Genomic DNA, 27,959 nt, shown 5'->3' with positions numbered 1-27,959 from the left:
AAGGCTCCCCCACCACCTCTTCAACTACCGCCACGACTGCCGTCACCTCTTCCTCTTCCTGCAGACAGGAGAATAGACCGCAGTTGTTCTGCCTCTCTTTCATCTGCCTGTGTTGTGTGAGACCACTGGCGTGCCGGGCCTGGCGTTTTTATCCTCGACCTGAGTCATCCACTCTTCCCTCCATAGGATGAAAGGGGAGCTACTGAGAATTCTCCCCCGAGGTGGTCAGACAGGAAATACAGTCTGTGTGTGACAGTGCCTGATTATGTGTCTGTACACATGTAAGAGCTGTCTGAAGAGTGGCTCTTCATCATATCTCTCCACAAGAATCCATGTCAGATGGCCACATGAATGGTCTAATAATACTAATGACCCAGTTGCAGGTGTGTGTTTCAGGGCCATGTGTGTACAGTAATGTGTGTGCGTGCGGGCCCCTCTAACAGGAGGGTGCCAGAATGAAAAGGGAGAAAGAGCAGTAATTATGGCCTCCCATGTTCAGCAGAAACATCAGAGGGAAGTAATTTGTTGCTCTATATTTAATCAGTGGAGATAACGAGAGTGACTGCAGCTGTCTGGGCCTATGGGCAGGCGGACAAGCAGGAACACCATTTCCTCCAAAACCCATTAGTCTTTAATGCAGCAGTCCACAGCATCTTATTTACATACTTTTCCGTGGTCACATAATCATTATCACCCTTTCTATGTCGAATTTGTTCAATTGTGTTGTTTTTCTTCATCACCTTTACCCTATTTTATCTCATAGGACTTCACTCGCTTCCTCTCTTCTGTCTCATGACTTGACTCCAGCTATTTTATTTCCTCAGTCACCTGAAGCAGTTTCCTAGTACTTTTCCTCTGGGTTCTCTTGTGCCGTTGTTATCTCCATTTGCCTATTACTGACTCTGCCCATCTCTCCATCACCTCTCTCAGGGTGCAGGTGGAGTTTTATGTGAACGAGAACACTTTTAAGGAGCGCCTCAAGCTGTTCTTCATCAAAAACCAAAGATCCAGTAAGTTGCCCGTGTTCGGGATCACGCTTTCCCTGGTTGAGTGAATTTCTTGTCTGCTGTCTTCTTTTCCAAACCAGTTGTTCAGCTGAACAACTGGTTCAGTTTTAATGTGTGGTGTGCTGCCATTCTTGCTCCGCATTTCATCACCAGTTATTCAACTTGTCCACTCTCTGTGCCTGCTTAAATGTCTGTGTAGCGGGTTTGATTATCAGTGTGCTCATTTACAAGGATGGTGTACAGTAATATTAATATTTCTACTGATTACACAAGTTGCTTTTTGGGGGGGAGGTAATTGGCTTATTGTGAATTATCAAGGGGTTGTTTACTAGTTAGGCAATATACTACACGCGTGCACTTCAGCTACATTAGGCCAAGTATTGTTAGTCCTGGCCAGAAATCCACATTGAAAAGATCACATTGAATCAACTTTCAGAAGGACTTTCAAGCTTTCTGGTAGTGATAATTAGTGGTATATGAAATACTCCTAGTTGCCCAGAGGATTTATTTCTTAAGAATTTGTGTCATGTCTTCATTGAAGCTTTAATCATAACAGATTCAAAGAGCACTGCACTGCTTAAAAGAACCCTGCAGAGCTTTATTCTGTGTCACATTTTTAAATCATGCATCAAGGATATTGATAGCATTGAATAAATTGTATCTTCATAAATTCTGCCGTATTGGTGTTGTCTTTGACTCGCTGGCTATTTCTTTTTTGAACTGCAGGTCTGCGAGTGCGAATGTTCAACTTTTCTCTAAAAGTGCTGAGCTGCCTCCTCTACATCGTCCGAGTCCTGCTGGACAACCCGCAAGAGCAAAGACAGGACTGGTGAGCAATATGGCGTGAACGATGGCTCAGCTGGGTAAAAAAGATTCTCTGATAGCAGGAGCAAAAGCAACAAGTCAGTAGAGGGGACAGCAGTGTGTATGTGTGTGTGTATAAAGTATCCCGTAACTTTATGGAGGGAGAGAAAAACAAGTCTGGAAACTGAACCGTTTAGTGGCTCAGTCCAGTTTTGATGAAAGCTGCTGGGATGAAGATGTCTTATTCATGCTGTTCATGTGGTTTTACCCCCTGCAGTGTGAGCGGAGTTAACTGCACCAAACAAAACACGTCATCCCATCCATGGAGTGAGTTTGACTGGTAAGCATGCAAGGCTTTAATTAGGAGTGATGGTTTTAGCCTGCAGAATAGGACCATGAAACCATCCCGGAATACCGTGATCCACGACACCAGCTCTCCGGCCGGAAATGTTGTATAATGCAATTAATGCGACTTCGCTTAACCGATGCAATCCATAATGTTGAAATTAAACATTACTGATCCACCTTCGTTTATCACGATTCAGCTGTATGGATTACCTGCTAACATAATATGCACACAGTGCCTGTGCAGCCTAATCAACAGTGATCTAGTGAAGACAGAGTATCTAATATACAGGAGCAGAGATAGAATCCAGGAGGTGTGTTTGGACCTGGGGCCTTGCCCTGTCTCCTGCTCAGGGACCTATTGATCTAATTGGTGGCTGATGACATTGGCTAAGCTCTGGCGCCAAATGAATAAGGAGCCTGACTCAGTGAGCTCAGGAAAGGGATGGGCCACCTCCTGCTCCAGGCAGTAGACTTGTAGCATCGTGCCAAGCAGCCTTAAGCCCAGGTTCTTTTATTTTTCCCTCTGGGGGGAGTGGGGGGTTACTTTCCTTTAACCTCTTACAATATGATAATTATCCAGTTATGATGATTATACAGTATCATCAGCACAGTTTAATTAGTCTAGTTTAATTTTAACATTGTCTGCCTGTTTTTTCGCTTTTCTTTGTGACATCTGTCTCCTCCACTTTGCATTCTTCCCTTTTTTTTCCACCTCTGCAGGAAGCTGATCATCTGGGTTGACAGACCTCTACCGCTGTGGGCACTGCAGGTTAGATACATCTGTAACATTCCCATGTAAACAAGGCCTCCATTTTTGTGTCTGATCACTTCTGCATGCACGAATGTGCAGAAGTCAAAATATCTGCGTTCGCTTTATCGGCTTATTTGCCAATTAAATTTAGGTCACATTATTTCAGCTCATTCTTACTTGACATATATTTACAGTTACAATGTGGTTACCCACACATACATATAAATGTACATCAGACACCAGGCTGTCTCTTGCTTCACTTAAACCTGTTCCTTCTGAAGCTCAAACATCAGCACACCCACTGATTCCACCCACGCTCCCCATCTCTGCGACTCCTAATTTCTGTGTCTGCTCTCCCTCTGTCTGTTTCTCCACATTAGTCTCTCTCTCTCGCTCTCTGTTTTTGCAGGTGCTTGTGGCTTTCATCAGCTTTTCGGAAACTATGTTACTCGTGTATCTCAGCTACAAGGTGAGCCACTCACACGACCCCGTTGGCCAGCCTGTTTGTGGTGGTGTATGTGGGGGATTTGCATGGATTTCTGATGCTTGATGGTGGTGACTGTCCACTGGACACTTCTGCTGTGCTATTAAAGTTGAAGTGATGGCATTATGTCTTTCAACCATAGATCATTTTTACATTAATGCTCCTCATGACCTCATTTAGTAAAAACAACAACATTATGTGCTGTGAGCTTTGTTATCGATCAGGTTTTTTTTTTTTTTAATGAAGCTGAAGCTTACAAACTGTGACCTTCTTTGGCATCTAAAATTTCTTTTTTGATTAAACAAGATTATCTCAATTGATAAAATGTTCTCAAAAGAATATTATTTACACCTGCTGTAATTTTATTTGGGTGCCACAGCTCTGCTTTGGGAGCTTTCCTGCTGCCCCTAAATGCTAAGGTGGGGGCAAGCAACACGACAGGAGGATCTGTGATTAGAGGTGGGTTGCAAAGTGGCTTTCAGATGAACAGCAACTATGGCGTGAGATGGGGGGGATATTCCCTATATGAGATATTCCCCGGATGTAGAAAATAATATGGTAAATGAACTGTTTTCTATGCTACTACTACTACTACTACTACTTGAACGCTCGAAGCACTTTATATAACCATTTATACAAACGTTTATGCAGGGACTCTTTTGCACATTTTACATCACTCTGCATTTAATCATTCGTTATTATTAAGCTGTCTGTCCTCCACAGTGTGTCCCCCTCCCTTCAACCCCAATCATTTGCTGCACCTCCCTGAGCCTGACTCTGCTGGAGGTTTCTTCCTGTTTACAGGGAGTTTTTCTTTTCCACTGTTGCCAAGTGTTGCCTCATAGGGGGGCCACCTGATTGTTGGGGTTTTCTTTCTGTTATTTTAGACTCTTTACCTTACAGTATAAAGTGCCTTGAGGCAACTGTTGTTGTGATTTGGCACTATATAAATCAAACTAATTTGAATTCTATTGAAGTAAATTCACACTCTTATGAATGCATTGTGAGCAGATCAAACCAGCAACCTTCCAATTAGTAGACCACCTGATCTACCTCCTCAGTGACGTCATACCCTGCTTGAACTAATGCTATAGCTGTTTTGCTGGTAGATTGAGTAGTTTCCATTTATGATATAATTGAGCAATGAGTAATTAATTAAATTACCGCTGTTGTGCAACATGCATTAATTGGCACAACTCTCACCTTGGAAACGTGCACGGATGTACCCTGCTGCTGTCTGACATCTGCAGGTATAAAACAAACCAAGAATCACCAGCTGGAAGCAGCAAACCTCATCTCCTGCTCAGTTGTTTGTTTGTTTGTTTGTTTCAAATTCTGGGTTGTAGTCATTTCTGGTGAGTTAATGTGACCTATCGAAGGAGAAGTCTTTTTCACCACCACTCGTTTTTTTTTTTTTTAATTAATTTTTTTTATGTCATTGTTGTTTAGGGCAGTCCCTGAAACTGGAATCTCTTTTAGAGAAACAAAAGCAGATTTTCTGGGTACACTCTAATAAATTGACATTTTTTGTTCTCCTTTGATGCTGCTCCTTTGCTCTTGCATTTGGAAAGAACCTCAGAGCTCCTTGAGGTTTCCTCAGCATTGTCCTGTTATGGACACATTTGAAGCACTTTTGGGGAGGACCGCCCTTCTCCAGGCAGAGGGAAGGCAATTCATCAATGTGTGTCTGGATCTGAAACTATAAGCTTATAAGGCGCTCTCTCTGCAGATTGCTCTGGAGGCTAGAGACCTTAGCATTTAGAGCTGACTGATTCCTGTGGACATAGCCTATGCCTGTCCACCTACACTAGTCAGATTCAGGTCAGCCATATGCAGGCGGGAGAGACATAAAAACAGCTATGGCTGACATCTTAATTGAGCAGAAAGGCTTAGTGGAAACTGAGTAATGCTGCTTCCTTCCTCAAAAGACACAAGGGACCTAACACACACCTCGATTTATTGTATGGTGCAAAAACTCATCAATTTGCTCCCCTGCACTTTGCGGTAACTGGGCTTGTTATGTGTTAATCTCCTAAGGTCGCCAAGACAATGGAGTTTCCTGACCCCTGTGTGTGGTTTGTGTTTCCAGGGCAACGTTTGGGAGCAGGTACTACGTGTCCCTTTCATTCTGGAGATGATCAGCGCTGTTCCCTTCATGATCACTGTAAGTGGAAGGATACGCATTACTGAGCACTGACGGCACGGGGAGTCTCTGCAGGCAGCCATTTGTTTTGGGCTTCAAGCACTGTAGTCCCACCCACCTATGAAAAAAAAATCACACATCACTATCCAATACCTGAAACCGTGAGGATATCCCAAGATGCACAGAACCCCCTTTACTGCCAGAGACCATGACTGTGTAACATGAAAACAGAGCAATTAAGGCTAAGTAAGCCGAAGCATTTATTTTTCTCTTGACAGGTGATTTTGCCATCCTTCAGAAATCTCTTCATCCCTGTCTTTTTAAATTGCTGGCTGGCCAAGCATGCTTTGGAGAACATGATAGTAAGTGGAGCACAATGTCCCTGTCCATTTTTTTTTTATCTCAGCATCTATTATGCTATTTTGTTGGCATGCAATTGCCCCTCTCTGTTTCCCATTTCAGCTCACCAGTTTTATCTTAAACACTCTCCTACGAAGGTAAATCAGTCAGAAAACCTTTATAATAATAACATGGATTTTATTTCCTGAGGCACTTAACATTCCCTCCCTCAGTCAGTCCAATGACATCCAGCTAACTAAGGCTGCTTCACATTATTTGGTAACCTCCCTCTCCTGCTGATTTTTATATTCCAGTAATTGGCAATGCTTATCTCATTTTTAGTGCATTTCAATATTCCTGCATTTATTTTTTTTCATTTAAGGTTGTCCTGCTGTCCATCAGCTACATTTCATCCTCATTTTACACTTGCACAATGCAGCACTTAGCTTGTTGTCATTTGCATACATTGACTCCTATCTGTCTCACCATCTCTCTGCAGAACGATCTCCACAGGGCGATCCAGCGGACGCACTCAGCCATGTTTAACCAGGTGGTGATACTTATCAGCACACTGGTCTGTCTCATGTTTACGTGGTGCGTACCCTTACTGCTGGCATTACACTGAGAGCCGGGGGCAAAAAAAAGCGCAGGCAAAAAAAGGACATTAGATAGAGGTTGAGTGGGAAGTGAAAGGTGTCGCGGTCATGGATGGAGTGAGAAAGGAAAAGAGGGCGAGATGGACGACCATTAGTGTGATACATGCAAAGGCAAAAAAAAGAGGGAGAGAAAGAGAGAGAGAGAGAGAGGAGACTGAAAAATGCAGCCACTGGAGCTAAGAGAGCGAAAGGCAGAGAGCAGAAAGGTAATTGGTAACTGTAAGAGTGAGATAGAGCTCTGAGATGACAACTGGCAATTTCTTCAGTGCAGTGGAGGATGTGGCAGTTTGCTGGTGTGAAAGCCTGAGCTAATCCACAAGTTCATTCACACAGTATCTCCGACCATTTCCGGGTTTGACATTTGCCTGTTGACTCATCTGTCCCTTAAAAATTATGATATTATGTCCAGCCAGGAGTCGCACACCTATTTATTTTAAAGTATACCATGTTCGACAAATGCACTCGGGCGTGCATTCACTCCCATTTCCACACATTCAAAGTCACACATATAGGCACAGGCGTGAAAAACAGTTATCCGTGGATATTGCCCCCCCACGAGCACCCATACCTCGCCGAGTGAAGCAGGTGCCTATGGCTTAGGTGTGAAGTCTCTGTCTCAACGATGCCCGCTCCTTTTTCTTATTCTCTCATCAGCATTTGCGGCATTCAACACCTCGAGCGAGCGGGCAACAACCTGACCCTGTTCGACTCGCTCTATTTCTGCGTGGTCACCTTCTCCACAGTGGGGTTCGGCGATGTCACCCCACAGATCTGGCCCTCGCAGCTCCTGGTGGTCATCATGATCTTTGTGGCACTCATTGTGCTCCCCATCCAGGTGAGAAGTGAAAGCGCTAAAGTTTGAGTGCAGTGCAAGTTTAAACAGCACTCAGATTAATTTAAATAAAAGCAGTGGCGGCAAAAATCATTTCGTCCATCTCCATCAATTTTTTTTCAAGCGACCAACAGCTTTGAGCTCTCCTTCAGTTTGTAGTGAGGTAAAAACTAAGAGATAAACTAGCCACAGATGTTTTTAAAACTCATCAGAAATAAGTTAACGTTTTTCTTGGTACACAACACATAAAGTCTTCCTACTTAACACTAATATTTTTTGTGTTTCCCCCCATCACACAATAATGTGATGACTCACTGCAGCCTACATAGATTTGCAAGACTATTTTTATTCAGAGAGCAACAAGAGTGTCTTCCATGCTCACTCAATTCCCCAAATCCCTCTCCTGTCATTTAACTGCTCCGCTGAGGGAACCTCATGACAGAGAATTGGAGCAACCGTTTACCAACACACACTCACACAAACACACTATTTGTACAGCAACTGATAAAAACACCCTGACAAATGCACTTGTCCCTCTGTATCCTAACAGTTGTCTCTCATATTTGTGTAAAGCTTTTATCCCTGAGGTAGCTGCACTAGCTGTTTGTCTCCCGAAAGACTCGAAGGCGAAAATATGATAAATTTCCACTGTGTATATACTATACCTGCAGTTAGGAGGTTTTCGTGGGCAGGAAATCTCTCACGCTCACTACTGCTACACAAGTGATGACGCTACAAATTGTTGCTAACTTTTTTTCTCTGTTTTTGGTGGCATCAAATAAGCAGACACACACTGTACTGTAGGTGTAGGACTGCATCCTACACAAGCATGATCTCACTATTTTTATTATTTATCTGTGTTGTTTTGTTTCCACGAGTAAGGGCTCCATGGTTGCAAATAACTTCACAAATCATGACCATAAAGACAACTTTTCTTAAATTTGCACTTGCATGCTGTTGATTACTGACGTGGTTATCATGTCATCCTCTTCGGCCCCTCACTCTATCTTTCATCCATAAATACCTTTGACATTTAGAAACTGGTCCACCCCTTTGCCCTCTCTCCATAAACGCAACTCCACCCCCACTCACTCTGCGAGTGTGAGTGTGTCCTTCTGTCTGACTCTGATCCTGCCATGACCAGACTCCAGGTTGCACAGGAGAGCCGCAGAGCACATCAGGATTCAGCTGTCGCTCTGGTTCTTATTGCTTCCTCTGTTGATTTTTCCTGTAACTGTCCCCAACACACAGCAGGAAATCCGCCTCTCTTGCCAAGACATTTTGTGCAATTTTGAGCCTCAAAAGGATCATTATTGTAAATACCATTAAAATAAGAAGTCTGAAATTTAATCCAATTCTCTTGTTTAAAATTCAAATTGCCCAGCGTGAAGAAAAATCTCTATACTTTTGTAATAGAGTCTAAAAGAGGACGGAATAAAACACATTTGTTGTAGCTGGATGATGCTTTTACCCTTTAATAAGCTGACATTATCTCAACATAAAGGTGATCACATTTATCTGGGCCAAAATGATTAGTTCATAGAGAAAAACTGCACACTAATGAAATATGCCCATTAAAATCGGATAGATGTAGGTGTATGGCCAGAAACATCGGAGATTCATTGTGACTGTGGCTAATAAACTGTGTTCAGACCAACAACAGTATCAACCATGATTTTGTGGAGAACTGCTTACATGGAGTGAGACAAAATTGCATCATGATAGTTCTTTCTGGACCTGCTGGAATCACCGGGGGAACGAACGGGATAATAAATGCTCCTTTTCTCCCCTCAGACTGAACGAAGTGTCAGGTGTAAAATAGCTTGTTATTTTGCTGTGGAAATCTGCAAGAAAGTAGATTACTCTTACATCTGTTAAAACCTCAAACTACCCATTTATTCGCACAACTTTCCAGAGCTCAGACAAAAAACAACAACAATAAAGTCTCTCTGTGGAGCTCTCTTTAAGCCTACTGTTATTTCCATGCCCTGCCTTCCCATGCTAATATCCGCTATCGTGTTCCATTCATTCGCTATGCTGAACTAACTTCCACTTATCTTAATTCCTCTCAAACACTCTCCCTAATCACATGGAAACACTATATAGTACAAGGCATTGTTTTCTTTTCATATACCACCTGGCTCCTCCCTGTATCCAGGCTAACTTAATCCAGTTTCCATCTGTTGAATGTGATGGATGTTTTTCTCAATGCAGTTTGAGCAGCTGGCCTTTCTGTGGATGGAACGACAGAAGTCTGGAGGAAACTACAGCCGCTACAGGGCACAGACGGAGAAACACGTGGTTCTGTGTGTCAGCTGTCTCAAGATCGACCTCCTCATGGACTTCCTCAATGAGTTCTTCGCTCACCCCCGGCTACAGGTCTCTCCAAATGGTTTTAAGTAGGACAAGGGGGAGGTTGGGGGCCCTTGTGTGTGCACATTTGTTGTCTGTAATGATCCTCTCCAGGTGCCAGGTCGACTGAGTTTAAGGCAGAGAATGAACTTTTCAGTAGGAAGAATTAAACCGCTATCTTATTCATTTGAATGAATGTGTGCATATTTATTTGTTTCTTTGGGGGTTATTTTGATTGGTCTGCTCCACAGGTGGGGTTTAAAGGGAATAAAATATCTAAATATCATCTATAGTTTCAGGGCTAAATCTAGGACTCAACCAGGGTGGCTTTGCGTTATTCACACTTCTGTTGTTTGAGATAAGCAGTTTTTGCACCTGTCCACTTTATTCTTAATGGCTTTTTCTGCCCTGGAAGCAGTGCTTCTAGTTCACCTCACCTCCTCCTGCCACACTGAGGTGACCATACAAATTTACACACAATACTCCACAATGACAAAGTGAAAAAAAATTGCTTGAACTTATTGCAAAATTTAAAACAAACAAACAAACAAACAACAACAAAAAATAACATGTACCAAAAAGTATTCACGGGCACCGCTACTTTGGGGAGTTTCTCTCGATCTTCTTTGCTGAACCTTTCAAGATCCACCAGGTTGGTTAGGGTATAAAATAGGGAACAAGTGAAGCTCTGTGAATACTTCCTTACTATATAAGGAAATCTGAGCAGTTAAGCACAAAAGTAGGAAAAACAGTACCATATCCCCAAAGGTTGATCCTGTTCATCTGGACATAGTGTTTTCAGTGGGAGAAACAACCTCACAGCCCATAATAATAATAATAATTCAGTGGTGTTAGTTTCAATTACTATGCAAATGTACTGTTTATAAGGTCGGGGAAACCTGCAGTCAGCTGAGACTGCAGAAATCACTTAGATGAGCCATGAAACGTTTCTCAAACTGAAAACGCTACGTCCAGATGAACAGAATCAACGTTTAGGGATTTACTTACCTGGATGATTGAGCATGCATCAAGATGCATTTTCCATAGTTTTAAATAGGCCAACTTCATTAATTTGCCTCCTTTGATAAGAGGATCCAATAATGTAACAGTATATATATTATGCAGTGGTTAGTGTAGCTGTGATCTAATTAATTTGATGTATTTTTATTTTTTTTGTGTACTTGGAAATTTGGATTTCATTCATTAAAACATTTATAACTAATTAAATTCCAATTCAATGGCAAGCTTGACAGCATTTCCTCAGTTAGTGTTACCTAAATATAGGTTATAATGTAGGTTAACACCCGTTCCCATGTGTTTGTGTGTGTAGGACTACTATGTGGTGATTCTTTGCCCCGCGGAGATGGATGTCCAAGTTAGGAGGATCCTTCATGTCCCCCTGTGGGCCCAGAGAGTCATCTACCTGCAAGGATCTGCCCTCAAAGACCAAGACCTGATGAGGGCCAAGTGAGTCGCTGAGTCAGAAGTAAACTATTATTATCATCACATCAATCCAGCCTCGAAAAACAAAAATCCACAACAGACTCGAATTTAGACACCTCGAAATGAAAGGCCCTCGCGTCTGCAAGCTCGAACTCGCAATTAATACCTGTAGCACCTTCAAGCCTTTAAGTAACAGCTGTGATTGCGGTTTGAGTCATATTGCATATTGTTTGGCCCCTGGCTTTTGATAATACAGACGCAGCACCCTAGGCTAGCTTCACAGAGAAAGAAAAGGAAAAGGAGCACAAGCCTGTTTGTTTAATCTCCCCGTCTCCTCGCCTCCTGCTATCTCATCTTTAAATGGCGTGGGCTTGAAAGACACATTGGTACATTTGTTGTTCTATTGTCCCACTTTTTTCCTCTTTTATCCTCTCGCTCAATAACATGACAACACCCTCCTTCCTGTGTTTCATGGCTTCCCCAATTCTCTCTCTCTCCCCCTCTCTCTCTCTCTCCGGCACTCCCAATGCTACATGCTGTACTAACTCCCTCCAGGATGGACGATGCTGAGGCCTGCTTTATCCTCAGTAACCGGTTTGAAGTGGACCGCATTGCTGCTGTACGTGCCTCCCCACTTTCCTGTATTGCCACAACTCCTCACACTGCAAAACATCAGTATAACCAGACTTAGCAAAATAGCAGTTTTCTTTGGTAGCAGCTTTTTATGACTTGGCATTCATTTCTAGCTCGATTATTTCCCCTAACATATTAATTGCAGTGCAAAACAACTAAAACTGGGAGTAAGAGAAAAACGTGCTTGACATTACAGAGCAACTCTTTAATATTCGTATCTTGTAAGCTGGTGTATTACTCGAATAATATCACTATCTCCTTTCTAAAATATCAGCGTTCAGGCAATCGAGCATGACTCTCTCATTTGGACTTTTCAAGGTCCGCTCATTGTTAGCACACCTTTTCATTCATCACGAGGCTGACATTTTTACATTTCCGTGAAAAACATCAACAAGTTTTTACTGGAGAGCCACGAGATTTGACACGGAAGTTATTCTTCCATTAACATGCAGCGACGATGCCCTTATTTCTCACCCAACTGATCCGTGAAGTTGAAATTTCAATTTAGCCATTTCTTTGGTTTGTTGTTAGTATCCGCAAACTGACGTGCCTATCAGCCACGGCTACTTTGAATTTTTTCCTTGTTAGTAAATTCTAGCAAGATAACCTTTTAGCTCAGAGCGCCGCTGTGTCAGAGTGCAGCCTCGCGCAGCTTTAAACTCCTGTTTTTCCTTTCACTGACTTTTCAAAATTTCTCTCAGGGCTAGTCTTCTTGAGCTCACTCTCTCCATGCTCTTGCCACAGCCTGTCATAAAATGTCAGTATTTTATTACTCTGAGATGTTGCACGGACCATTCAGTTGCTGCATGCAATCAGTGCTTTAAGGGGATTATTATAGCCGAGCTAATGATGGGTTTCTTTCTCTTTTTCTCCCTCTGTTGCACTCTAACGCTCTCTCTCTCTCTCTCTGCCACTCCATTTATCTCACTACTCTTTGTTTCTAATTTTCTCAGGATCACCAGACCATCCTTCGAGCATGGGCGGTGAAAGACTTCGCTCCAAACTGCCCCCTTTACGTCCAGATTCTCAAGCCTGAGAACAAGTTCCATGTCAAATTTGCAGGTGGGCAGTGAGTGTGAAATCAAATTATTGGTGATGCCACTGAATGAGTCATTTGAATGCAGCTACTATTATTTGATCACACCAGGATGCAGGAAATAATGAAATGGTACCTGATGGCATTGACTCTACAGGTCTCTAGAGCTCTAATGGATGAAAGAGCATTCTTCCAAAATGGTATTCCCTCATTTAGTGGACGTCTAAAACATCTCCCACGGGTTGATGTCTGGTAAAGGCAAATGGACTGCTTCTGATAAAGAGCTTTTCTTACTCTAATTGAGTACTCAAAGCACTTTATACAACACGTCTCAGTCACACAAGCACTGTTTTTTCTTACTTTGGCTTGCAGACTGAGAGCAGTTAGGGATTAAACCACCGGCCTTCCAATTAGTACACGACCTGCTTTACTTCCTGAGCCACCGTCACCCCGAGGTCATAGCATATGGTAGCTATTCAGAGACCCCTCATGCTCTGTGGATGGTGGCACTGTCATTCCGCTCACCACCACCTCACACCCCCTCGCTGTGGGGTTCAAGTGTTCAGTTTTTTTTTTTATTCATCGTCTGTCTGTGTGTTCTCCTGGTCCATTGACAGTTGATTTTGCCCAATAATGTGATTGGAATTGCTTTGTCACCGGTGATGATGCGTAGCTGTCTAAAAAGACAGGCGATTAGGTAAGCATTTTTACTTTGCTTCCGCAGAGAACATTATGCTCATTTTGGAAATTTCACCACAATTTTCGAGTGTGCGTCAACAACTGTCGTTCTAAATCTGGATCCTTTTTCTATCAGCGTGCTGCAGCAGCAGAGCTCTCTGTCCTTTCCTGCTCTAAAGAAGTGCTGGACAGATTGGCACAGCTTGGCTTTAAGCCTTCTGAGGGTTTCTGTAAGTTTTTACATTGCCTTTTGGAGAGCTTCCCTTCTTCTCCGGCTCAACAGAAGACGCCAGTCAATCATCTGTGAGTGAAAGAAGAGGACCCAAACTCTCTCTCTCTCTCTCTCTCTCTCACTGTCTCTATCTCGCTCGGTCGCTATCTCACCCTTTCCTATCTCACACATCTCGCTGCCTACAGCCCTGGAGAAAGTCAGACTCAATTCTAGCTTACCGCCCTCATCCCAGCTGTCTCTATCAATGATTAATGTTTTACTTTGCTACCTTGGCAAAGAAAATCCCCTTCATTTGATGAGGTCTGCTGTTACGCTAACCTGGCAGAAGAGCTCTTACCACAGGCAATCCTCCTGCAGCGCAGGTTCAACTCCACACTGGCACAGTCAGACCTTTGTTGGCCTTTTTTAAAAGCAAAAAGATAAATTCATGAGCTAAGCAGTTGGGTAAATCTGTGCTGAGAGTTTAGCTGCTGTAAAATCTATGACTTGCTTTGAAGTGCTATCTCACATAAATCGAGTTTAAAAATCCTCCTTAATCATTTCAAAGTATTGATTTAGCACTGGGTGATGCGAGTATTGTATCAAATATTTAGTGCTGAATACAAAATATTTGAGTTCTGAGTAGGACTTTAGCCGTATACAAGGTACGGCTCTTCAAAATAAATCGAGTTTAACGTCCTCGAATCCTCAAGGCCTGGTAGGTAGACTCAGAGAGCAAATAGCATGCTGTCACATGCGCATTACTGTAAGTACAGATGCTCTGTTTTGACACTACTTAGAATAGACTCACTAAGCAATAGTGTGGGAGGCATTAATGAGCAAGAGATACAAGATTTAATTTGATTTGCAAAAGTGAATTAAAAACAGCTCAAGGTTCATTATAGATCTGTGGGTATGATGCTGGAGCAGGCCAGGAAACCCCTGAGGTGTCTGAATAATAATAAAAAAAATTGGATCCAGACTGTCCAGGTTTTTGTTTTTAATGACAATAAACAGTTTCCCTGATGAGCACAACTTATTGTAGCCGCATGGTATTGATAGCAGCTGACTTGTACAAGCAATAAAGGCCGACTGATTTAATTAGCTTCGCCGGCCGACCTGTGGTCAGGTTGTAATTGCGCTCTTGCAGGGAGAGCCAATAGCCACATTTACATGCAGATATGCACATTTGCACAAACAGGATTGCACCTTTAATGCCTCTCTGTAATAGAAAACCAAGACCTTCAAAGTCAGCATGACAGGAAGCAAAAAGTGTGTCCTTATGTGTGTTTGTGCATGTGCGGTGTTCTAGTGTCAGTAATTGGTTTCACTCCTGGTCTGGGTCTAGGCACCTGAAGGAGACAGGGCAGGAAGGAGGGCTGTGCTTGAGGGTAGAAAACTGGAAGCGAAGGGGCGGTGTTGTGGAAAGGTGCGAGAAGGACACTGGAAATTAAATATTGGGAAAATAAGATTCAGTTTGATGCATGGCTACCACGTCTGTGCACTGGGAGCTGGGGAAATGTGTGTTTGAGAGACTCAGAGAGAGAAAGAGGGAGGAATGCGTGTCTAACAATAATGAATACTGTTCCTCTGTAGAAACAACATCAGTGTTTTTGTCTTTTTGCTCAGGAGGCTTCAGATGCTCGCTGCTCTATAAAACCTTCTGCTTTGAAAGGACTTCAGAGGCAGAATAGCAAGATGCTACAGTGTGTTTGTTTGTGAGCTGCATCATGATGTGTTGAGCCGAAAGAACACTACTTCTCTAGCAGAATATTCACAATCAGCAGTTTTAATTGTCATGTCTCTCACCTGCTCAGCCTCTGGCACACACATACACACAAACACAAAGTCTGCTACTTTATCACAAGCTGCGTTTACATCATAGCTGGCCTCCTGTTTCTCACAGTAGCGGCCGAGTAGAGTCGGGATCTGACATTTCTCACCGGTTATTCAATGATACAGTGCACAAATTGTACTTTCAGACCTTAACATGCCCGTGTGCTCACCGCTGTCGATAATGCAATCAAGAATTACACAGCAGGAGAAATGGATGCTCTGATTGGCTTACAAAAAACATTAATCGCTCTGTTGGTTTTTCTTTCAAAGAGGATGCTGAGCAGCAACAGGTAAACGAGGCGCCGTCATCTGCGTTTGCTCAGTTTGGCTCGCTTGGCACCCAGGCAGCACTACGTTAAGTGCTCAATGACGTGAGTGGAAGGTGGCTCAGTGGGGTTGACGCTGAATCACCGGCCTGTTACCAGGTCTCACCCCCACCCAAAAAACCCCCAAAACAAACAAAAAAAACCCCGAGCAGCGACATAAAATTGATCCCATCTGAGTCAACGGGGACGGTGACAAACGTCAGGTGACATTTAGACATATTCCAATGTGAGATAGTGACATTTGATTGTGCGCTCGTGTCCTTTAATGTTAAGGATAGAGCCACAATAACAGTCTAATATGTAAAACGCACGCTACATTTTGTGTGTTTAAAGGAGAGGTAAAGTAAATAAGACCAACAGTTTTCTTTGGGAATATTTATTTAGCACAAAGTTTCAGTGAAACTCCTGAGTAGCTTTCATATTTATTTAAATGTTCTTTTTTTAGTGTTTTGAGCAGATAATTAAATGAACATCAAACTAAACTATTTCTGGTTAGCAGAAAATTAATAATAATTTGAATGAATGTGTTGCATGCAAAGAAAATATGCCGCAAAGTTGCTGCTTGCAGCTCCTTAAATGCCTAAATGTGTTGTTTGTGTTTCATGTAATTATCTGTTGAATATCGTTGAGTTTTGAAGTGTTAGTTGGACAAACAAAACATATTTTCCAAGCTCTGGGTTTGGACTGTGTGCACATGTGGTGGGAAAAGGTTAATTAAGAAAAAATGCACAATTCAAATGAAAATATTCCTATTTAATACGTTGGTCTGATTATTAATCTTTGACCCGGATCCATCGATTTATAGACATTTGACCAATTAAAGGAAAAAGTTCAACCTTTGACTCCTGAAGTGAGAGTTTGTGCTGTTGTGGTCCACATTTGGAGGTAAGGGTCACTGCAAATCAATGAAATAAGCTGTTGTGAGCAATCACTTTTATCTTCCAAGCAGATAATACCCTTGTCCACCAGGCACGAGGCGTCACTGAGTGTTTTGCTGCTATGTTACATCCTGGTAGAAGATGGAGGAGAAGATGGTTTGGGCATGTGCAGAGGAGTGATAGATGACATACTGAATAGAGGATGATGAATGTGAAGCTGCCAAGCTGGAGGAAAAGAGTAAGACCACAAAGGAGATGACAGAAGACAGGGATAGGGTTAGATGGAGCAGGCAAAAGAAGAAGATCAACTTTTAAAAATAACAATGCGATTTGCAGATGCATCCTTTGTGCCTGTTCTCTTTTTTGTGTTTGCAGACCATGTGGTATGTGAAGAAGAGTTTAAGTATGCCATGCTGGCTTTAAACTGTGTGTGCCCTGGTACCTCAACTCTCATCACTCTATTGATCCACTCCTCTAGAGGACAGTGAGTTCACTTCTTTTCTCTCTTCCTATCGTTCTTTCGATTTAACTGTCCACAGTACGCTGTTGCAGTCTCGAAATTCAAAGATGCAGTAAGCAGTCAAACTCGGCTGCGTCGTGTCTCTTCACTGCCACTCATCTTTATTTTTCAAGAACGGCGCACCAAGAGGCCTTCAAGCAACGTGTAGGAGCCTTTCAAGCCCTCAACAGGTAGATTTTTCTTTTCCCACGTTTGTGCTCAAGGTTATCCCAAATTCTCTGTCAACTTCCACAGTTTGCATGCTGTGCTGCACATAGCGCTTACTTCCATTGTTTGTAAGGGAAACATGTGAGGCATGAAACGGTGTTTGTTTACATGGTTATGCATGAAGTGGAATGTTTTTGCTCTTAAGTTTTTCATAGTTTTGCCTCCGTACAAGCTGTCAGCTTTAATTCAAGACATTTTACAAACATTTGGATTGTTTTTTCTTTTATGAATTTTCCATTTTTCCAAGGCTCAAAATTAATTGGACAAAATGACATATTTTAGATATAAGGCTTTTTTATTGTTTGGGTGAAAATCCTTTGCAGTCAAAGACTGTTGGGAGTCTAAAACCCCTGGATATCACCAAATGCTGTGTTTCACCCTTTGAGATGCTCTGCTAGACCTTTACTGCAGCCACCTTCAGTTGCTGCTTGTTTGTAGGTCTTTTTGCCTTCAGTTTTAATGCAAAATACCTGAAAAGCATGCAGTTGTCCAATTAATTTTGAGCATCTGAAATTGTATGAAGTTGTATAAAAATGGCTGTAAATACTGAACAGTATTGCATTTTGTTTCGCAAAAGCCCTTTGAATTAAAGCTGAAAATCTGGACTTCAATCACATCTTGATTGTTTCATTACGAATCCATCATGGTGGTGTGCAGAGGCAAAATTACCACGATTATATCGGTCATCTCAAGGGGAAACGCTACACTTGAATGGGGTACAAATATTTTTTTAATTGCAAATTTTCACAGATGTTGTGTTCAAATATCTCAATTAGCTGTAACACCATTAAATATGTGCAGATTTGTGGCTAGGCTATATATTTTTAGCATTTCTTTCAAAACAAAAACACGAACTAATGAATTAAATGTAAAATGTCAGATAAATAGCTAACACATCACATTACACAAGCAGCTTCTTATTTAAAGCTTATGCAAATGTTGCTAACACAAGTGAGTGCAATAAACATATTTTTCAATTGCAAAAAGGCAGAAAACATTTAACAGTTCAGCAAAATAGTTCAACATGCAAAAGCAGGGTGTTTCATAAGTTTGCTTCTATATCTAGACGTGATGCCATTTGGTTTATTGGCTGCGACAATGCGACATGACGAGGATTTGTCCTCCTCCTCCCCTGCCTTGCACTTAGTTCCTGTAAACTGTAAATTTGCTATAACACTTTTTTATGTAATACGGTCTTTGTTGCAAGCCTCCCACATTCACACTGCCCCCACACCCCTGCTTCGTGTTATCACCTCTTTAGCCTCCGCGTCTTAAGCCGTATCCCCCTGTGTAAACTGCTGTCCTCCTAACTGTGCAAATGTGTTCATCTGGGACCTATTGTTCAGACAGCCTGGGTGTCCATGCGTGCATCGCTGTGCTCTTGATCAGCGGATCTGACAGCGATATAAGATGTTACCTCCTCAGCCTTGATGGAAGAGCTGGATGTTTTGTGTAACATGTTTTAAAGGTCAGTCTTTCCCCACATGGCCAAATTTCTTCTCGCAGGGAGGGCGGTGCATGCTCGGCGGACCAATGGCACCGCACCTACCGACGGTGCTCGGCCAATGAGGTGCATCATATCCGTCTGGAAGAGAGCAAATTCTTTGGGGAATACCAAGGGAAGAGTTTCACTTTTGCCTCTTTTCACGCTCACAAAAAGTAAGCAATGATCTGCAAAAGCTTTTAAAGCACATGACGTTGCACAATTCAGAGCTGATCTTGTCTGTGTGGCTGCAGGTATGGGGTGTGCTTAATCGGAGTACGCAGGCTGGACACAACCAACATCCTGTTAAACCCTGGTCCGTGCCACATCATGGGAGCCTCTGACACTTGCTTTTACATCAATATCTCCAAAGAGGAGAACTCAGCATTTGTCAGGGGCCAAAGGGAGCCATCGTGGGGTGGCACAGGAGGAAATGCCAGGGGAGTGCACCAAAGCATCTACCATGGACTCACCCGCCTGCCAGTCCACAGTATCATCGCCAGCATGGGTCAGTCAGATGGGCGCCGCACAAAGACTGTGTAACATTTACACACTGACCTTCTGCTTGCAGTTTCTGTGTTGGTCAAAAATGCAAACCTGTTATTAAACTGTCTTAGAGAACAGCTCAGTCACAGCTGGCAGAATTATGCCAGGAGATTAAAACAAACATTCATAGCATTTGGAGGGGAATTACCATCTATTTTATTATGGAGTAAATCACACTTGACAAGAGCAATAATGCCAGAAAACTGTGGTTTTACAAACACACCACCTAGTGGACAATGAGGAAAACTGCTGATCTACACCTGAATCCATGCTTAGATCCTCTGTGTGTGTGTGTTTTAGGCACAGTTGCCATCGACCTGCAGGACTCCAGTGACAGCAGTCCAGAAGGCCAGGACGCAGGAAGCGCAGGACCTGGCAGTGGGAGAGGAAGCAGAAGCAGCTCCAGAACAGAGACCGGGGGTGCCAACACCTTGGCTCTTCCCGCCATGGGAGACTCCACAGAGGAGAGGCGACACAGCATCGCCCCTGTCCTGGAGCTAGTCGACGGCGTCAACAACCCCACCTTTGACCTTCTGGGAGACCAGTCCGAGGACGAAGGAGGAGAAGAAGGCAAGGAGGACAGTGACAAAGATGAGAGCGCCCACTGGTGGGGTCAACACTGCGAGTGAGTAGAGTGATTTAATGTGGGAACATGTGGAAGTGGGTAAGTTCAGAGGTAAATGTGGGCTTGTGCTGCAGGTGGGTGAAGGGATACCCGCTTAACTCGCCATACATCGGCAGCTCGCCTGCACTGTGCCACCTCCTGCAAGAAAAGATGCCTTTCTGCTGCCTGCGCTTGGACAAGGTATAAAATTTAAATGGCTTGCTCTCTCTATTTTCTACGCTGACATAGCCATCACGCCATCACTGCTCTTTTCTAGGCTTGTCACCACATCCCTTTCGAGGATGCCCGCTCCTACGGCTTCAAAAACAAGCTGATTATTGTCTCTGCGGAGAGTGCGGGGAATGGTCTGTACAACTTCATTGTGCCGCTGCGGGCCTACTACCGACCGAGGAAGGAGCTCAACCCTATTGTGCTCCTGCTGGAGAGCATGTGAGCGCAACATCTCTATTATTTCTTGTGATGCACTGGCTGTTATTGGAAACTCAGGCTTCAAAGTCAGCACGGTGGTGAGCTGCATCTCATATACAGGTTGCAGAGGATAGCAGAATGAGTCCCTCTGTAAATAGCAAGTGGAGGAGAAAAACTGGTCACGGCGAACATGATTTGTGGAACGCTGAATGCTTTCAGGACAATGCTCTCCACAATCCTGTGTCGTGTTTTGTGGCTGGTACACAAGCGCAGTTGGCCAAATGAGAGTGGAATCCAATAAAAAGGCAATAAAAAGCTGAGTCACTCCCGTGTAGTGCTGTTATTTTCAGCTTTATCTGCAGGCTGTTTGGTTGTGCCTTATTTTTCAAGACTGAGTGAGGAGGGGTCTGTCACTGTGGGAACGTTAGCTCTTTATCATTGTGTGTATAAATCTCTACCGGTGGGACTCTCAAGTCTATTTGTGTTTTGATTGGTTTAGACCCGAAGCAGACTTCCTGGAGGCAATCTGCTGGTTCCCCATGGTGTTCTACACAGTGGGCTCTATCGACAAGTAAGACAACCCAAATCTCCTTGTTTCTTTATTCTTATTTTTTAGCTTTTTAATCGTCGTTCCTTCTCTTTCCACAGTCTGGACAGTCTGCTGCGATGTGGGATCACTTTTGCCGACACCATGGTGGTGGTTGACAAGGAGAGTTCCATGATTGCTGAGGAGGACTATATGGCTGATGCAAAGACCATTGTCAACGTCCAAACACTGTTCAGGTCTGCTTTGCCCAAACTTGTTCTTCAATCTCACACACTAGCTTCAAATTTTAATATCTCTCTCTGTGTGTCCTTCTCGTTTCCACCCCTGTCAGGCTGTTCCCAGGTTTGAGTATCATCACAGAGCTCACTCACCCGGCCAACATGCGCTTCATGCAGTTTAAAGTCAAAGACCACTACTCTTTAGCTCTGTCCAAACTGGAAAAGGTAACCCTAACCCTAACCCTAACTCCATATTTTCTTTTACTGTCATTTCCTTCAATACAGACCTTTATAATGGGGGAAAAACAGCATAAGGGAAAAAATTTGCAGTGTGAAAGCCAATCTTTAGTGTGCCATAAGTGCCTTTCAAAATAAATTGATTTGCAGAGCTCTTTTGCCACAGCTCCTCTAATGACCCCAGAGTAAAACGTGTGATTGATCGTAAGCTTGTGGTTTTTGTTCCTTTCACCCATTACATCTTGCTTTTTTTTAATATCTGTTGTTGTTGATAATGTCGTTCTCGGCGTGAAAGCTAATGATTCCCCCTTGGGCATCAATAACATCAATCAACAGAGCAGTAAATTAGTCACTGCTTGAAGTCTTAAAATGAATTTCAATACAGAAACAACAGTGTGATGAGATAAATTTAAATTTCTCATGAACGCCATCGGCTCACAGTTGGAAAAAGGCCTTTAGTGGATTTCCGACCTCTTTTTTTTTTTTGTTTTGTTTTGATTTTGCTATGCATGGTGGGAGTTTAATCCAACATTACATGCTAATCAGATGCAGAGGAAAGTCTAATGTGGCCATGAGAGTGAATGTCACTTTGTCAGCACTAACTTCAAGTCAAGGAAGCTTGATTTCATAACAGCTTAAAGAAGTTAGATTTTAAAAAGATTGTGGTGATTACAGTCTTGTGTTTTTATCGCCTTTGGGCCTATTGTAATCCAAAATATGCTGTGTGTCTGTGTGTCTGTTCTCCAGAAGGAAAGGGAGAAGGGGTCTAACCTGGTCTTTATGTTCCGCTTGCCCTTCGCTGCTGGGAAGGTGTTTAGCGTTAGCATGCTGGACACTCTCCTCTACCAGGTTTCTCAGACAAACTCTTACTGAATAACAAAGATCCTTCTCCCGAGTGTGCCGAGTGTGATCTATATCTACTGACTTTTTGTTTGAATGTCCTGCCAGTCATTTGTGAAGGACTACATGATCTCCATCACCAGGCTGCTGCTTGGTTTAGACTCCATGCCGGGATCAGGTTTCCTCTGTGCCGTAAGTAGCGACACAAGGAGCTCAAACTGTGTTTGGACTGTAACTGCTTACGATGCTGATTATTGTGTTGTTTGTCATCTAGATGAAAATCACAGAAGACGACCTGTGGATCCGCAACTATGGCAGGCTCTACCAGAAGCTATGCTCGTCCACTGGAGACATTCCCATAGGGATCTACCGAACGGAGGCCCACAAGCTTCCGGTCTCTGAGGTCAGCGGCTCCTCTTGTTTTGGTGTTTTATGGCTAAGAAATTGCTGACTGTCACTGCAGTTACTTTAATCTAAAGGTTATTAAATTGCATGCAATGAACACACTTTCTGCTTTTAAAGAGTTTCCTCGCTATAAAAACAAAATCAGTCAGGAAATTTTCCCTTTGGATTAGTTTAAATAGAAGAATCTGTCTTGATGTTAATCCTGTTTGTTCATGTTATGAAGACACTGATAGCTGTAAGGACAGTTAGAGCTTAGTTTTGATGTGTTTCCGCGAAGTGAAACAGACATAGTTGAATGAAATCTGCATATTAAACATGGCGCTTTGGGAACTGAGAGCTTTGCGAAAAAACACTTGTGATTACATTCAAAGAATCTATCTTTTATTCATCATTTGTTTCTAATAAGATAAAGTGTTAATCCCGCTTTGCTTTGAGAAATCTGAAAACAGAACTGCCGCAGAACTGATTTAATGAGACCAGCGTCATAACAGGTTTACTTCACATATGAAGAAGTGTAAGCTTTTGCTTGTGTGCGGGTCTCAGTCCCAGGTATCTATCACAGTTGAGGACTACGAGGACACCAGAGAACCCAGGGAGCCCCTGTTATCCCGGACCAGCGTCCACCGGAACTCGACATCCTCGGAGCCCATTTCCACCTCTTCGCACTCTTCAGACCACCCGCTGCTGAGGAGGAAGAGCATGCAGTGGGCACGGCGGTTGAGCAGGAAGGGGGGTCGGAGTTCCAGTGGGTCCAAAGGGGGACCCGGCAGTGCGGCAGAGAGGATCAGCCAACAGAGACTGACTCTTTTCAGGCGCTCAGAGAGGCAGGAACTCAACGCGCTGGTGCGGACAAGGATGAAACATTTGGGCCTTTCTCCAAGTGGATTCAGTAAGTCTGCAGCAATTTGTGTAGGAATCTAACTGTTCCTGCTTTTGAGTGGTGGATGTAGCGCACAGAGACGGGAGACAAGTAGGTGTCAGGTCACCGTGTGCTACTAATACAGCTTTAATGCATCTTGGCATCGATTCCACAAGTCTGTAACTATACTGAAAGGACCAGAAGCTGCATGTAAAAGGTGGACACAGCTTCTGTAACAAGCCTCAGTCTGAGAAATTTTTCCATCACTGTCTTTGCGGTGTGACAAGTGAGGGATGGATCAGACTGAGAAACGGAGGTACACTGCACACCTGTAAGCTTTCATAGTGGAGCAACATGGCCACTGGATCTCCTTCACAAAGGGATCAAACATTCAGGGTTTTTTTTAAATTCAGTATTTTTGGATTATGTAAGCGTTTGCCTTACTTTAAACTGCACTCAGTGGTTAGTTTTTTTAGGTGCACCTGTTCAACTGTTTGTTTACACAAATATCTAATCAGCCAATCACATGGCAGCAAGTCAGTGATTTTAGGAATGTAGACATGGCCAAGGAAGTGCTGAAATTCAAAATGAGCATCGGAGTGGGAAAGAAAGGCGATTGAAGGGACATGGAATGTTTGTTGGTGCCAGGCTGTGTTTTGAGTTTCGGAAACTACTGATATGATGGGATTTTCTTCCACAAACGTCTCTTGGGTTTACAGAAAATCACCAGAAAAAGAGATAATATCCAGTGAACAGCAGTTCTCTGGCTGCTGTCCACACCAGGTCCCACATCTGTCAGCTAAGAACAGGAAACGCATGCCACGGACTATCCAAATTTAGTCAACAGAAAATTGGAAAATGGTTGATTGTTCTGATGAGACTTAATTTCTACTGCCACATTTTGATGGTAGAGTCAGAATTTGGTTTAAACAACATGAAAGCTTGGATCTGTCCTGTCTTATACCAGGGGTTCAGTCAGGCTGGGTCCCTAAGTGCCAACTGAGAATCATTTAAACACGACAGCCTATCTGAGTATTGTTGCTGTCCATGTGTATCAGAAGAGTGCTGCTTCTAGCAGGATAACACTTAATGTTACAAAGCTCAGGTTCATCTCAAACTGACAATGAGTTCACTGTACGCAAATAGCTTCCAGAGTCACCAGGTCTCGATCCAAAAGAGGATGTTTGGGATGTCGTGGAACAGATTGTTGAATTTATGCTGGCTTAAACAGACTACTTGCAAAGCGTACTTAATAAAGTGGCAGGTTACTATAGTTGACATTTATAATAAGTAGTTTCTAATGTTTTTTTTTTTAATTTTCTTATTTATTTACAAATAATTAGATTAAACTAATTTTTTCAAACCTTTTTACAAATAATGTGAAAATACTCAGATTGCATTTGCACATTTCAAATTGTTACATAATTATTTCAAATAATACCATATTTTACATATTTCTGTGACATATTTTTAGCATTTTGTTAGCTGTTTATCAAAATTAGCTACACCTAGACCGTCTGCATGAATAAAAAAACACATTAATACACTGTAATCATCACTGTAATCATACCAGCCTTTTTATTTTTTCAAACTTCTGCTTCTACCTAAGCAAAGTATCTGTATCGCTCACCCTAATGTTTACTATCTGTGACACTGTTTGGACTCGTGTCCATTTTTATCCAAATTCCTGTCATGTGACTCAGTGTAACATAAAGCCTATTCTGCATGTGCGGATGTAGCACGGCCTGCTGTGTATCCTGTGCCTACTTCATTTCCTGCCTTACTAACCTCTTTTCTTCCTGTGTCAGACGGGATGACAGACCAAGGGAACAGACTGTCATACATCCTCATCAACCCTCCTCCAGACACCAGACTGGAGCTCCATGATGTCGTGTGAGTATACGGCAGCACGCTTTTAGTGCTATAAGTGAAACCAGCACTAAAAATTACAAATACTACTGTGGTCAATCTGTCCTGTGTCCCATCTCCAGGTACCTGATCAGGCCAGACCCCCTCTCCTTGGTACCTAATCAAGGGAGCAGCAGGAAGTGCAGCACCGGGCTCTCAGAGAGCCACAGGTTCGATACGCAGGACAGCACCCATCTGTGAAGGACAATGAATAAATAAATAAATAAAGACACCGAGAGAGAGAGAGAGAGAGCAAGAGAGACTAATGTACTGTCCAAACACTGCCCGAGAGTCAAACGACACAATCACGAAGAAGAAGCATAATTTATGAAGTGGTGAGAGATGAGGGGATACAGCCAGATGGCACACAGCCCTCATATTTCCTCCACATTCAGTCTCAGCAAACCCAGAGGTGCCAGGCATGCATGGACCTTTTCTATAATAGGAATGTTTTATTTATGCACCTTCCTATTTTCAAAGCGGAGAGCTGCGGACACAGAAGTGCATTTAAAGAAAACCTTTACGTATTTATATCTGTGTACGTGCATGTTATGTACTGCATCATGTACTGTATGTATGTTTGTGAGTATGTACGGCTACACCGTGTGAGTGAGTACGCGTGCGTGTGCTTATGGATCGAAAGCAAGACACTGCCTATTTAAAACCCGGACAGCCAAAGGAAGCTGCTGCCAAATGAAAGTCAAGGGATGTGTTGTTATGTCCTTTCCCGTGTTGTCACACTTTTGTCGTTCGACGTATTTCAAGAAGACACCACAGTCTGCACCCCTCCCTCGTGAGATTTTCTGGGAGGGGGTTGTTTTGGGGTTTTCTTTTTGTTAACCACTCGCTCACACACTCAGTTTACGCTCACCAGCAGCGGAGGAATCCAAAGAGCACCAGTCTCAATAATGGACAGCAAGCTTTTATCATCAATGCAGGGCATTCGGTCACACTGTTGTCTGAGTTTCTCATCGTTTTTTAAATATACATATACGAGTCCTCTCCGAACAAATCTGACCCACATTTGTTGTTTTTCTTCCCGAAACCTCCCTCTGCTTGTGTCAGTGTCAGTGTGAGCCGTCCTGCTGCCAGCTTGCTTTTGCTGACACGCATGTTAGAGAGGCAGGGGATGGACAGAATAAAAGGTACAGAGACTCCAGCGTCATGCCATCCAGTTTACGACAAGCCCTGCAAGAAATACGACCTTTGTGAAGCCTATAAACATCAATTTGAGAGACTGTCAGTTTTGAAGCTAAATTATAAGCCTCACAATATATATTTTTTTGTTGCTATATTTATTGCACGCTGCTATAAATATCCACCTTCACAAGACATGTCTTTAGGTTTTAAACCTATTGTGCAATTTGGTTTCCGAAGAAGATTATTCCTCTCAAAACAAGTGAACGGCGCGCTGTTCAGATCACTCTCCGCACCCGAGGTTAATTTTTTTCCTCTTTTGAAGAGTAAATCATTTGTTACTGTGGACATTTATGCCGTTTGTTTATCAAGGATTTGCAAGCCTCTGTAAATCTTTTGCCAGACATTCAGAGTGCGCCGTTTCACACAGAAATGGTGCAATCATGTGGCGGGAATACAAATCCCTGCCAACACCACTGCTGTAGCTTCAGTGCCATTATAACAGGTGGAAATATGTATATATTAAAGGCATTCCATACAGCTTGCCATTGCTTTGTTGCTGTTTTTTTTATTCGTTTGTAATGCCAGACATGAAACCAAAGGCTTAACACAGTTGATGAAAACTACTTGACATCAGTGCTTTCACATTATTTTCTTATCTAAATGAATCGTTTAATTGTCTGACAGTCTTTTGTGTGGTTTACTGAGCTCACATTCAGAAGCTATTTTTGCTGTGCTACATCAACACTGTGCATGAGTCACACTAAATGGCCCTAAATCATCTACTGTAATGTCACCGAGCTCACGTACAACTGCATAATACTGCTGCATGTGTTTTAGCAGTTGGTCTGCGCACCCATATGGCTTACATAAGTCTACCACGGCCCCTCGTGTCTGTGCTGTTAGTTAAGTTAATGTGGACAGTGTGTTTTTAACCAACGGTCATCTCGCTGGGTGAGTTCCTTTCTTCTCATAACCACGAAGCCCTTTGTTTTCATTGCTTTGCACATGTTGTTCTTGTTGGGCTTTGGAAAAAAAGACTAACACGAATCACACTCCTCCTCATCCTCCTCCTCATCCAGCATGTTTTACACGTTATCACCATCATCATGTCTGGGTTCTTTTATTTGCCATTATATGTGTTTTTTCTTGCTCTTAAGCTTATTTTATCTTGGAAAAGCCTCAAAATAGGGCCCCTGTGCACATGCTTTACTTGTCATATTGAATGGATATTATGCAGGCAAAGCGACAGAACAAACATG

The 27,959-nt window shown here is 42.9% G+C and overlaps 1 protein-coding gene across 2 annotated transcripts in view; it reads left to right on the top strand.

Annotated features, from left to right (window-relative positions):
- The window catches only part of kcnt2b (potassium sodium-activated channel subfamily T member 2b), a 41,916-nt gene extending 14,690 nt beyond the window's left edge, over positions 1-27,226 (top strand). The window contains exons 2-30 of one of the 2 annotated variants that reach the window (XM_035908078.2): positions 931-1,010; positions 1,734-1,836; positions 2,089-2,151; positions 2,880-2,928; positions 3,320-3,379; positions 5,484-5,558; positions 5,816-5,899; positions 6,376-6,470; positions 7,187-7,367; positions 9,579-9,743; positions 11,047-11,183; positions 11,715-11,778; positions 12,746-12,854; positions 17,133-17,241; positions 17,391-17,447; positions 18,991-19,143; positions 19,222-19,475; positions 19,814-20,138; positions 20,213-20,318; positions 20,395-20,567; positions 21,046-21,117; positions 21,195-21,329; positions 21,425-21,536; positions 22,299-22,397; positions 22,497-22,580; positions 22,663-22,791; positions 23,337-23,682; positions 25,461-25,545; positions 25,644-27,226. In XM_035908078.2, the coding sequence (XP_035763971.1) occupies positions 931-1,010; positions 1,734-1,836; positions 2,089-2,151; positions 2,880-2,928; positions 3,320-3,379; positions 5,484-5,558; positions 5,816-5,899; positions 6,376-6,470; positions 7,187-7,367; positions 9,579-9,743; positions 11,047-11,183; positions 11,715-11,778; positions 12,746-12,854; positions 17,133-17,241; positions 17,391-17,447; positions 18,991-19,143; positions 19,222-19,475; positions 19,814-20,138; positions 20,213-20,318; positions 20,395-20,567; positions 21,046-21,117; positions 21,195-21,329; positions 21,425-21,536; positions 22,299-22,397; positions 22,497-22,580; positions 22,663-22,791; positions 23,337-23,682; positions 25,461-25,545; positions 25,644-25,761 (3,622 nt within the window). In that variant the 3' untranslated portion in view covers positions 25,762-27,226. Of the gene's footprint in view, positions 1-930; positions 1,011-1,733; positions 1,837-2,088; positions 2,152-2,879; positions 2,929-3,319; positions 3,380-5,483; positions 5,559-5,815; positions 5,900-6,375; positions 6,471-7,186; positions 7,368-9,578; positions 9,744-11,046; positions 11,184-11,714; positions 11,779-12,745; positions 12,855-17,132; positions 17,242-17,390; positions 17,448-18,990; positions 19,144-19,221; positions 19,476-19,813; positions 20,139-20,212; positions 20,319-20,394; positions 20,568-21,045; positions 21,118-21,194; positions 21,330-21,424; positions 21,537-22,295; positions 22,398-22,496; positions 22,581-22,662; positions 22,792-23,336; positions 23,683-25,460; positions 25,546-25,643 lie in introns of both variants that reach the window. The other variant, XM_006791321.2, reaches the window with a different exon arrangement.
- Positions 27,227-27,959: the final 733 nt, after the last annotated feature.

This window comes from Neolamprologus brichardi, chromosome 4 (genome assembly GCF_056152115.1).
Source record: "Neolamprologus brichardi isolate AB-2024 chromosome 4, ASM5615211v1, whole genome shotgun sequence".
NCBI lineage: Eukaryota > Metazoa > Chordata > Actinopteri > Cichliformes > Cichlidae > Neolamprologus > Neolamprologus brichardi.
The sequence above is the reverse complement of the archived record's forward strand: the minus strand, read 5'-3'. Positions and strand labels throughout refer to the sequence as shown.